This window comes from Saccoglossus kowalevskii, chromosome 15, assembly GCF_978046115.1.
Source record: "Saccoglossus kowalevskii chromosome 15, keSacKowa6.1, whole genome shotgun sequence".
Taxonomy (NCBI): Eukaryota; Metazoa; Hemichordata; class Enteropneusta; family Harrimaniidae; genus Saccoglossus; species Saccoglossus kowalevskii.
In genome coordinates, this window is record NC_140655.1 from 25489369 (window position 1) to 25502810 (window position 13442).

At 37.3% G+C, this 13442-nt stretch overlaps 1 protein-coding gene and 1 long non-coding RNA gene across 2 annotated transcripts; both read right to left on the bottom strand.

Moving 5' to 3' along the window:
• Nucleotides 1–1865: 1865 nt before the first annotated feature.
• Nucleotides 1866–10076, bottom strand: LOC102807479 (sulfotransferase 1A1-like). The gene is made up of 7 exons (XM_085508367.1): nucleotides 9842–10076; nucleotides 7756–7879; nucleotides 6406–6511; nucleotides 3810–3939; nucleotides 3332–3426; nucleotides 2614–2764; nucleotides 1866–2345 (listed from the first exon to the last, which is right to left on the bottom strand). Exons 1-7 carry the CDS (start codon nucleotides 10005–10007, stop codon nucleotides 2239–2241), a joined length of 879 nt encoding a protein of 292 aa, XP_085364493.1. The 5' UTR covers nucleotides 10008–10076; the 3' UTR covers nucleotides 1866–2238.
• Nucleotides 10077–10558: 482 nt separating this feature from the next.
• On the bottom strand, nucleotides 10559–11265 carry LOC146734284 (uncharacterized). The gene is made up of 2 exons (XR_014931717.1): nucleotides 11228–11265; nucleotides 10559–10733 (listed from the first exon to the last, which is right to left on the bottom strand). It is a non-coding gene; the product is annotated as an uncharacterized LOC146734284 (long non-coding RNA).
• Nucleotides 11266–13442: the final 2177 nt, after the last annotated feature.

Sequence of the window (13442 nt, forward strand, 5' to 3'; positions counted from 1 at the left end):
ATTGGGATAATTAACGATACCAGCCTGTGGGGGAGGTCTCCTTAGTTAAAAACATCATTAAATAGAACATTTGAAAAAATCAGCAGGAATGCCATCTGGACCAGTCACTTTACCGTTTTTCTTTACAGCAACCGCTTTTCACAATTCAGTCTTCTTCAATGTACGCATTCATCATTTACTTCTACGTTCATAACTCACAATTTTTTTTTATTTTATGATTGACGTAATGCTTTTATATTATTCTCTCACATTTTTTTCCGTTTTTGAAAAAAAAAATATTTACGGATTTCCCAGGTTTGCCGTGAGAAATGATCATCCACAAAAATATTTGTACATGGAATATCCTTAAGATTGCGGCTACGTGTAACTCCCACTTCCATTCTTTGTACTCTTTCACATTCCACGTCGACAATATCTAGTTTTTCTGACAAGCAAATATTTTATTCTTCGTTTTGTCTTACACCACATTTCATTTTGCACTTTTCTTTAAATTATGTGAATTCGGGGAAAACGAAATAAATTTCACGGAGCACATATTAGATAATGTTATGTTACAGTTTAGAAGAGGTACGGGATTAACTCTAGGAGGGATAGTTTTGGCGCCAGTAGTAACGATTTTAGCGGTCGTTCGGTTGTTTCTAGGCAACCAGTAGTCGCTAGGGAAAAAAATTAAATAATGTACGTAGCACAACTACGTTACTATGGGGTCATTTTAACCCAGTTCCATCGAAATTAGTCAATTCTGAAAGGGAAAGTGGCCAAGACAAAAAAACAAAAAAACAAAAACAGGACAAACATATGGGATATAATTGTTGAGTTGCTGTAATCATAAGTAACAGTTTACGAAGGAGACCAGCACCAGCACCACCACCACCATTACCACCACCATTACCACCACCACCACAAACACAACGACGAAGACATATTACTTTTTCTAATAAATCTTTCTCTTTATATATGATTAATGTAAGGTAGAAATTAATGAGTCAAAGTATATAAATATGAACAATTGGCATGGAATGCTACACACCTCTCAAAGGTCTGTCGAGTGCGTTATCAATATCAATCCCGAACGTTCTAGCAAACCGGAATTGTGTGACATCCCACCTAATGCGCCCGTTTACGGCGACAATTAAAATACTTTCTTTTTCACAAATAAATCATCAATTGAAAAATCCAATTAAGAATCAAAATAAACATGTGTATAGATGCAATACCGCTTGAATATTATTTTCCAACTAAGAAAAAATATATATTAATCCTACTTTACACGAAAAAAGGATTGACAGCTTAGGCCCGGGTGTTGTGATCTATTGCTAGAAAGAGACATTTTTTTACTTCTACTGTCAAATATTACAGTTAACATTCCTACCCAGAATCTATTCATCTGCACTTTAAACAAATTACACCCCAGTTCATAAAAAAATGAAAGGTGAACTTCGCAGGCACTGGAAAGTCGGTGATGACTGTAACCCAACCTGCCATGTCACGTCATCTCACGTAGTTTTGAAATTACTTGTAGTAGCAATCGGGCGGGGGGAATACAAGTACCATAACGTACGTGTCTAAATAAGTAAATCTGTTTTGACATAGCAAGGACGGATGACTTATCATATTAACACTGAGCGATGTGATGTGTTGCGATGCAATAGTCACATACTAGAACGTGCTTGGTTACCAGGGAGATGAGGAAATCACATTTTGTTCAGTATGGTGTCTTAGTACAAAAAACAGCATGGCTGATCTATATTTCTCGGATATACCAAGTACACCAATCATCTTGGCATTATATAGTGGTGTAATTATTGCTTCATCGTGATTCTTGTGCACAAGTACTTTAATTAGACAATTTTGAATAACCTTGATTATTTTGGTGACGTGAATATTTTTTTAATTGAAGAAACTTGAATAAAAATAAAGTTAAACATATCCCGAACTTTTGTTTTCATAGTTATACTTTTTTACACAATAATATCAATATGTCAGTTTCCCCCACTGTATTCAGTCACATAACTTGCATTGAGAAGTTTCCAGAGAGACGGACTGCGTATGTTTTTGCTATCAAATTAATTTGATCTAGAGATACTGGCCACACTATCACAATGCCAGGGTGGTACCTCAAGGATTAAACTTAAATAAATTTTGTAAAGATGGATGTTAGTGTCAAATACAAAGGGAGTATACATTTTAGCAAAACATTGTAAAATAAAAGAGACGATGTGTCTACAGTGTACAGTTTCACCAGTCGAACTTTAAACCAGAACCCTCCATTCTTTCATTGTAAATCTTCTCAAAAGCCTCATTTTCGGCTACAGTGAAATGTTTTTTCCAGTCACCAATAACTCCTGCGAACAGAAACAGAACACAGTAATACATTCGCTACGAACTGAAATTGTACATTTTCAGGTGCAAATTCGACCATTCTAAGAGACGGTGGTCGTCGCGCAGCGCGTCTTCGAATGTCATGTAATTTACACGTGTTGTGTACGTCGCTACGAGTCCCATATCGAACAGGACGCGACGACCACCGCCAACTACAGGGACAAATCATTTGAAGAACTGGTACACGTTATATTCGCGAATTAGATATGATGCTTCCATGAAATCACAAACCTTTTCGCATGTAATTCCCCTCATTATTTTCATTTGTCACGTGTTTCTTCATTTTCTTAAAAGAACAATATTCCGTTATTTTGTCGATGACTTCATCACTCAGGTTGCGGTTAAGGTAGTTTGCAATTTTCACAGTCGCCAATCTTGGATCCTGTATAGTAGGATACATATCTTATGCATTACATATAATAACATAATGCAGATACAAAAGACCACGTGCGTTGTAATTTTACAGTCTACCCTGACTAAAGACCAAGTTGAATTGTATATATCATTGTTATTGCCACGGATTTAAAATGTCAACATTTTGTCTGCCACGTCGAATAGAAAAAAAGTCAGAGCCCATCCCGAATACCTCGATCATTGGCACAAATTACGGTTCTGGTCAGAAAGTGAGAATGTAAGCAAGCAGTCAGTAGGACTGTATAGACATAAACATTCTTACCCGTAGACTAGATGCCGCCAATCAGATTGAAGGTCTGTGGACATGTCAGTCTGCGCATATGAGTTCCCATGGTAATGTACTGAAGTGACGGGGACAGCCAATCAGTGATGACACAGTATTCTGTACCGTCTACGTATTTACGTAGAGATTCGCCAGGACATTCTTGAGCGCACTGGGAAGGGCACTGTGAATGACTGGATTCAAAGCCCTCTTACCCGACATGGTAGACTAGATTGAAAATATTACCACGAAGAACAAGAAAATATTGGTTACCTTCTTCATATCTTCGTACTTCAAAAATAATATATCATTATCTGCGATATATTTCCACCATTCAAGCATGTAAGTAAACCAATCCCCATAATGCACTTGGAATAAAAAGTGAAACCAACATGACAAAATCATCATGGCTACCTTGTATTTCATTGGGAACATTTCTTTAATCTTGGACGAAAACGGCCACCGAGTTCTCGCTGAGAGTGATAATGTCACGAGACTTGTTCCCCTTAAAATAATGTGTTATTATCTCTCGTCATCTTACCACTGTTGCCCGGATCTATATAAAGATGGCATATGACAGTAGACGTGATGGAACAGACGTAAAACCAAGTCGCGTGGCTGTCTCGATCCCAGCGAGATCTCAGCGGCCATTTGTTACTAAGGTATATTGCACACACATGCTGTATTCAGTGTTAATACGTGACTCGTTAGATGTATTCCGTATAACTGTATCGGCCTTTGTAATTCTTACCTTTGCCGTTCATAAACTGCTTGAGGAAGTCGTGGAAATCACCGCCATATTCTCCAAATTCGACTGTTGTCTTATAAAAATGATAATAGGAGACAACCACATCTTTTGGATTCCGGGCGACATAAATTACCTAGATAACGTACAGATATGAGTATAATGTGGGTATGAGTAACTAACACATGGTTAGAGAAACAGAAACTATAACATCGCAATTTGTCTTCGTGTGTTCGAACCCGCTCGTCACAAAGCATACAATATGAAAGCGAAATGCGATATATTTACCACCACGGTGCAATATTACAGACTCAACCAAAGGTAAAAACAGAATGGATTAAAACTGTATTATATTTTAATGAAATGTGACCATATTGAAATTGTTTAATCGTTAGTTATGGATGGTGCAACATGTCAACACTGACCCCCTCCCCCATCTCTTCCGTCTCATTTCAGAAATTATTGAGGCTCTCATGTTGTATATTTTCCATTAGACCTGTAAAACGGAATTCAAATTTAAAGACGGTACATTGAGAATTATTGTTTATTGTACTTATACTTGTATTACAGTCCACAAATATTATTTGGTACTTGTTCGACTTTCTCCTTTATGCTTCACATATATTGGCATTTGAATAATTCAATTATTCGTCAGATCTCGGGATTTATGTAGTAAAATATCACGTAACTGTGACCAGTTGTTTTACATGCACACTTAGTAGTTCGCCATGGAGTACATACATTTATACCAGCAACATTACTCTTTAGTAGTATTTTTAGTTTTAATCTAATAATAGTAATAGCGTGATTAACATATATTATCATAATAAAGACGATTTGGATAACACATAAAGAACTTTTGTATTACCAATATTAGTAGTAAATATAAGTATTATCAGGTAAATAAAAATGAAGAAAACTCTACTACGTCCTCGCATCTTTCTTACGTGCATGACGACGGACAAACAGTAATTTAAACAGCTCTACTCTGCCGACAGCGATAATATGGGAATTGAGTGAAAGAAAACTAAATAAAATTACAAAAGTACAGAGACAAAAACACAACGATCAACTATTATGATACAAATTGTGAAAAGAGGTACTTTTCACAAGCAAAATTAAAAATTGAAAAAGAAGGACGGGTCCTAATATCATTTGGTAAACTGTTAAATTCGGACGCAGCGTTCACATACAGAAACCCCCTATACATGTTAGTCCGTGCACTAGCAGCACGTGTTATGTTCGGTTAGATGTGCGTACTTTTCTGGAGGGCGTGTATTTAACCATGGAAGGTACTAACGTTAGTACCTTCCATGATTTAACAAACATTGATGACACATAATCGGGAGCCAGTCCCTGAATAGATTTAAAAACCACCGGAAGTCTGTCTAACTTGATTGACAATTGTAGCCAATTTAATTTCAGATACAGATTTCTGTTGGTGCACTTGGTTCGGTGTCTGAAGTCAATTTCATCGATCGTGTCTGGAGACGTTCCAGGATTTGAATACCATTAACACTTGTATTGCCCCATGCAGTAAAACAATATTGCAGATGTCCAAAAAATGAAACAATTGAAAAACAGTTTCCCGGAAGAAATAGTACTGTAGATTAGAACTTTCGAATTCTAGCAAAAAGTATCGTATCCAATATTTGTTCACAATTTTATAGACCTTTCATATCTGGCTTGGCAATTCAACAACTGATTAGATAAAGGGTCGCAGCATTTTCAACAAAATCCTTAATCACTCTGAATAATTTTGTTTAATTTGCATGTGTACTATGTTTGCACAAATATACCCATCACATATTATAGAATTTATCTAATCTAGATGCAAATTATGCCCTTTCTCTTATCTTTTTAATATCAAACCTAATTAGCATATCGGGATAATTAGCATATTTAACGGTCGGGTAACCTGAATAAAATAAGATGTATATATTATACGAGCGTTTGGTGTCATCTCCATTTTTGCTGGTTACGCGCTCACAGACTTCCGCACAGTTCCAATAGAAGATATTCATTGAGATCACCTATGACTAAATTACTCAGCCAATCAGAGAACGTTTTACTCCCTTTGCACTGACGTCATATGTCAAAGTTTCGAGTTCCCTGATTTCTATGTTTACTTGAGCGCGCGACCATGACAAACAAGTAGAATTCGTAACTCGTGTTACCGTTCGTTCAAGCGCCGGTTTGCCCCAGTTTTTCACAAATTCAACGCACATCGTTGTAACTATATCGTCCCTTTGAGATATTCAGTTATGTCCATATATAGAATGGGAGGTTTCTTTTTTTGGATTCCCTATTCTGATTAAATTTTTTCGCTAGTTTTGAAAGAGACTTTATATGGGAGTTGATCAGATCTTTACATGTTTGACTTTCGCAGTAAAAACACACGATAACATTAGATTCTATTTTTTTAATCATATTGAAAATATACTTGGCATGAATACACTGTTGACGGAATTACTCGGCGCTAAAGTTATTTTTCACGCCATGAAAAACACACGGCAAGTTATATTATTATACAAATGTACTATTATTTGCTATGCTCATTCAGGGCCATACTAGATTTCTATCGCTCATTTCTCGTACTTACCTTACAACCTTTGTATAAAGCTGATTTAGGGAAGAGACTGACTGGTAAATGTGATTTTATTAGTCTTGGAGATTTCAATTTTTTCAGTATTCCCAGTCCTTCCCACCTGAAGGAATAAAATAATTAAACAAGTATTATTATTAGTATCAACCATTTGAACACTTTTACCGTCAAAATGTATATGTTTATCGCTAGCCAAACGAACGTAATTGTTCTAATAGCTACCGGTCTTGATTTGGGAAAACACAGTGAGGGCACCTGTATCGTTTATCCACGGACCTTTGGTGAAAATCATGATCCGGGAGACCAAATTTCCTAACAAGCCATTGCACCCCTTGAAAACAAATTTTTGTAAAAAAAGACAAGAAATGGCCACCCTCATAACATATACACTAATTTAAAATCACGATAAAATAGACCTACCATTGCCACGTATCACACATATTTTACCAACATAGCTAAAATACGACCCATTTAATTCCAGAAAATGTCGAATAGGTATCCCTTGGCCAATGTTAATGTACAAAAACGACCGCCTGTCCATTTATAAATTCTGTGCCTAGCATATCCTGTTGATAAGTTTCGTCGTCCGTCGTCGTCGTCGCTGTTCAGCAATATCATATACCGTTTCTCATTGCCGCGATAATTATTCGTCACTTGGCTTCTGCACAAGTACTAATTTCAATGTTTATACTTGTGTTATTTATTCTATTTCTACCCTGGATGGGATTACTGTGTATGATAATCATGATGGAAAGGCAAAATTACTATTGTATTACTGTAAAATTACTTTTACATTATTAACATATTTCTAACTAGAACCTAAACATATATTCTACAACTTACTAAATGCATTTCAAAATATGCCATCAATAATAATTCGCTCGGGGCATTGGTTCAAGTTAGTGCCATTAATAATCCCTATTTACATTTGAAATGCACAAACATCACGGTGCCACCACCGCCATTACTAGTACCACCACCATCGCCGCCATCACCACCACCATAATTACAGCCACCACTGTTACCAACATCACTACCAACCACTGCCAACTTCATCACCATTCCCAACAACACCACCAACACCACCACCACCGCCGTCACCACCAACACTACTACCTCCGCCGCCATAGCCACTGCCACCACTACCGCCGTCACCACCAACAGTACCATCAACATTACCAACCCCACCGCCATAACCACTGCCACTACCACCGCCGTCACCAATGCTACTACCAACACCACAACTAACCTCACCACCACCAAACTGCCACCACCACCAATGTCGTCACCTCCACCAACATCGTAACACTGCCACCACAGCTTTATCACCCTATAACCATTACTTACTGAGGAAACTCGTCATATTTATATTCTAGAAAAGGTATACGATCATTATGATGGGCTGATTCGGTAAACGTCGGATCGCCGTCATTCATTATTAATTGTGTGAGTTCCAAAGTCCATGTCGTACCTATAAAACAGGTGCATAAATAAACAAATAAACAAACACACAAATAAATAAATAAATAAATAAATAAATAAATAAATAAATAAATAAATAAATAAATAAATAAATAAATAAATAAATAAATAAATAAATAAATAAATAAATAAATTAATCAATTAATAAAATTAATTTTTACAGTTTTCAGCATGTTAAAAAATAGCAACTTATCCAGGTTTTGTTCAGCCATATTGACGCCACCTACGAATACGATCATATAAACCAACTTGACATTTTGAATCAAATAACAAAACAAAACATCGTGGGTGTTGTTCATATCTAAATGAGTTTATAACATACTTTGAATCATTTAAAAACAAATCAATATGCCAATTTATACTTTCAACAAAAATGAATTGCCAGTGGGCCATTTTTTACTTAAATTACGAAACAAAATGGCGTGCAACATTAGTAGTGTTGTCAATATCGAGTTCGAATGAAATCGGTCAAGGCAGGGTTATGTATTCTCATTACAAAGAAGCACAAATCAGTTTATATAAGCCATTTATGTAACGATAACAAGGACGCTGTTATCACTACGAACGCAAGAGACATATTGGCAGATTAAGTTGCATTGCATACATTTGATAAACATTGATTTTCCCACAATCCAATGCGCTCTTCAAAGGGAAATCACAAGTATGAGATTTGACCTGGGCGCGACTTGCACTGATTACCGCCGGTAACTCCTTCGATGCCTTCCAATAACATGAAAATTACTTAATTAAAGCTTGGAAACGTCTCAGTTCGTACTCGTTGATCTGCGCAACAGTCAAAGTCGACAACTTTGTTTATATGAGACCTATATATTGAGCACATGCGCAGCGCGACGACTACCGCGCTTTAATAATGACCTTCACGATTAACCCTATATAGAGGGCGTTACAGTGCATGCTTGGTGTGATTGTGCCTTGATGCCAGACTTCTCTACCGAAATAAACATCGTACAAATTTATATACGTATTACAGTCTACCATAGTTTCTTCACTTGTGTTACCATTACACAAACAAAGTGCTTGCAGTTTTAAGACCTGATCGAATGTGTGCGATAGACAGCCACCATGAGCGGATTTAGAGGGGGCCGAGGGGGCCGCGGCCCCCTATTTTTAACAACCAACAGGGCTTCGCGCCATTGGCGCTTGCGAACTTGGCCTTCGGCCAGCTTATAACCAGAATTCCAGAATCCTAGATCCACCCCGGCCACAGATTTAGTGCTACTGATACTCGGCAATGACAGTCAAACAATTGACGACCGAAAATAATAAAATAGTGCCGGCTCGCACAACGCCATAAGTGAAAATAGGTCAGGTATGTACTTGTGTTATATTTGTGTACTGACGGATAACTCTGTAAGTCGGGCACAGCTGGTATGTGTATAGAATCAGATGTCAACCATTAACTATTCACTGTAACCTCATAGCGTTCACAATCTAATCACAGTGCCAAATGGATTGGAAAAACAAGTTACTAGTAAATCAACGAGTTCTTGTAGTCGACCCCAGTATCGGACATCACGTATAATCACGTACACACAAGTGAATGAGTTCTTACACATGTTAGTAGTTACGACACTTTAACGCCAATCTACGTTGGTTTATGCGAACAATCATTATTCGCCAAAATCCACCTCCAGGCACAGCTTGCCAACTTGAACCAGGCAATCGCAATCACTATTTACATCTCTATAGTTTGACCTCGAGAACTCGTATGGTTGCTTCGGGGTCAAACACGCCGATCGTTCATTGACATGTAAATCGGACTATTATAGTAGTCTGAGCGAAAAGCCAAGGGGACTCGGAGAATTATTAAATGGGCAAATTGAATAAGCCCTTTCAAAATAGGGCAAGTAGAAGCATTAAGACTTCATGCATGCTAATGTATATACACGGCACTACCACTGTAGACCCGTAACACGGTGGATAAACTTGCCTGATTTGGGATATGACACCACAAAACAGTCATCCACTCTGTATTCCGCAAAGTCGGGACACTCAAATATATCTTTCCGGTTGTAGCCACCCAAAACATAGCCCTTGTACGTCCACTCCCCTGGCGATCGGTAGTAATCAGGACCAAGCTTGAATACATCATCCATTTTAAAAGTGAAAAGAGAAACACAATATAACTGAGTGGTGACACGTTACTCTTCACGGGTTGGCATTTGTTATATATGTAGTCCGTGTGTGCATGTATTTGCATGTTGGTACTATTACATCTTTCCTCTATGATCCGTAGAGGGCGTTTTTGTCTTCTCTTGAAAACAACATGGAGGTATAAACATGAAAAAACAAAAGTTGGCGATCCGCTCCGCAAGGATTGCCCCAATCTGATTAAAATCTGATGTAGTGTACGGGCTTTAATTATTTTGGCTATAAACTTATTTTAATTTTATTTTTTATTACTTGTGTTATTAATGCCCTTTTATTTTATTATTTTACTTTGATTTTGATTTTGAGATTTTTTTTAATTCCGCCCTACCTTACCTACGCCTATGTAAGTCCCGTTCAAATCACACGTAAGTAACAGCCAATCACAGCCCCCCTTTTATACAGGCTGTCGGTTGCTTACTTTTCAGTGTAGCGATACTCTACGGGCAATCTTTCTGTATATTATATTTTGCCCACTTGAATAAACCATTAATAGAAAATTGCTAGTATATTTTTATTTGCAAAAGAAATTCCACAGCATTTTACAATTTTTGTCATTACATTGAATATTTTTTTCACTTCCAACAAATGTGTACACTTCCAGATACATCTTCGCCAGCCAAGGTTCGTTCATTCAGTCATCGCTTCAATTTTACATCACTGAGCATAATTATCTAGAATGGAAGCAAAAAAATAAGTAAATCGTAATGATTAGAGCACTGTAAACAGCTATAGTAAACAATGCAAACTGATTTTAAATTGTATAACGGTCACCGGCCCACGGCATCGACGCAGAAAATTGGAGCAAAAAAATATTTCCTGATCAATTGCGATGTGTTCCAATAAAAAATATTTTATTCCAGTCCAAATCAGCTCAATTACTTTAATAAAGAGTTATTGTATAATGTACAAAATGTTGATGCAATTTGATGAATATTTACATCTACGGCTTCAATACCGCAGACGATGTTGGCCCGATCGTCAACAAAACATCACCCGTCTCCAGGGCAGGCGACTGGAAAAAAATACTGGTTTTCGGTCGAAACGGTGGAAACTAAATCGTCACTCCCAGAATAACTATGCAAAAGAACGATCTAAAGTCGAACCATTCGAGCCACAATATTAACATAAAAATGATTTTCGTTGCATTTGACAATGATAAACTTACCGAAAAGCCGTGTTATTCTCGGTCGCTAACGTCGCCATTTTATTTGAGTGTGTTTGCCACCCGACTCCGCCCGGTGACGTCATCATGTGCGCTATAGAAGGAGATCTGTGATTCGTTGACTAGAATCGTCGATTGTGGGTCTCGTTGAAATCTCGTTACATAGGCATCGGGTCAGATGTAGGTAGGGCGGAATTAAAAAAAATCACAAAATCAAAATCAAAGTAAAATAATAAAATAAAAGGGCATTAATAACAAAAGTAATGAAAATAAAATTAAAATAAGTTTATAGCCAAAATAATTAAAGCCGTACACTACATCAGATTTTAATCAGATTGGGATTGCCCTTAAAATCACTTTTGTCTCTGCGTGTGTGTAATTCTCTATGTCTTCAAGTATTAATTCTTCTGTGATTTTTGGGGCTGGGCCGATTTCGCTCAAACTTGGAAGACAGGTTACACCTTCACTCTGAGTTAAGTGGTAAAATTTGAAAAAATTCTGACCCACCGTTTCCATGGCATCAGCCTCAAGTTTTTTTTTTTTGAATAGCCTCACGCCAAACGTATCTCCTCCTAGAATTCTAGGACAAAAAACCTTGGACATTCGACACAGCACAGAGAGTGGGCGCAAAGTTACTATTTATTTTATATCTTTATTCGTCACCGAGAAATTTGACTTCAAATTTGGGGGAACTTTTCACCAGTAACGGCTTTTTAAGTCTTCTGCCAGTGTCATTTTTTTGGGCCGGGCTATGTCGTTTTTGTTCATAATTAGCAGGCAGACAGGTCATAGTGTCATACTCTAGTTGGGTGGTAAAATGGAGAAAAATCCGCCGTTGCAAAGGCAACACCCAAAAAACTGATTTTTGAGTAATTTCGCACCAAATGTATCACCTTCTTTAACTAAGTTGCGCATTGATGAACTTTATTGTGAATTGCTACTTATTACGTATATTTATATTGTATTATTTGTATCACATTTCTATTATATTATATTTACAATATGTTTCGGTTATGTTTGAATTTCATGTAAACAACCAATTTATTTTACACGCATTGTGTACGTCGTTATGAGTTCCATATCAACGCGACGACCACTGCTCTTTAAATTTATTGTTATGCAAATGAATAGAATAATATAAAATATTTGGGCAGCTGACTTCTTGACATATGCAGGCTCTAATTCTCTGGAAGTGCTATATGTTTTGACTGTATGAGTTATGATTGTCGTAAGTTCGTCGCTGGTAGTCAACGTCGCCAGTCCGGAGGTTCAAAGAGGCGCTCCAAAGCTAGCGGAGAACGTGTTATTTCAAAACTCTTGCTGGTTGTTGATGATAGATTATAGCCCAAGTTTCACACTTGAGTTCACGGTTTTAATTTATTTTTGTCTCAGACAGGAGTTTTCTAAAATCTATGTTCCGATTGACAACATTTTCGAATTTCTGTTCCCCATTCCACCGCATTACACCTTTACATTACATTGCACGCATTAGATTACTTATTAACCAGTTCTGTAGATTTCACACTTGCCATATTTTATCATTGAATTCAAGAATTAACGTCTTTCACGGAAATTTACCCACAGTTATCCTTAGGTACCCGTCATGCAATTAATCACAATCTGTATTCAAGTTTTTTGAGGAAAATCCAAACACGACTTCAAGTTCGAGAGTACATCGGTGGAACTACCTACCTGACCCCAGTCAAATATTCAAACATAACCTGCTTTTAAAGCTCAATTAAAAATATATCTTTTAAGACATCGAGTGTAAACTTTTCTTCTCGTCGAGTTATTGGATACATATCTATTTGTAAGTTGTCCGTTTAGACACACACTCAACTATTATGTGATGTATACATGCCAGGAAGACAGATTAGTCTACATGTACTGATATCAGTGTTTATCATTATTTCTGGGGGAATAAAATATAAAAATTTCCAAGTCTAACCCGGCATTCACATAAGCCTCCTTAAGTCTCATCCAACCTCCAAGAGTTTAATACGCTCATACCCATACACCACTCTACTACAAACCAATAAGAGCGTCCTCTGTAGTTGGGTCAGTGTTTGAATAGATTATAAATGGCGGGCGACAACACTGAGTGCGCGCTACTACATAACTCTTTTACTTATTCTCGGTGGCGGACACCCGGGCATAATGCCGCATGGCAACCACCACGGTGACAAAAAGGCCGAAAACTCTCAGAAAACGATACTTT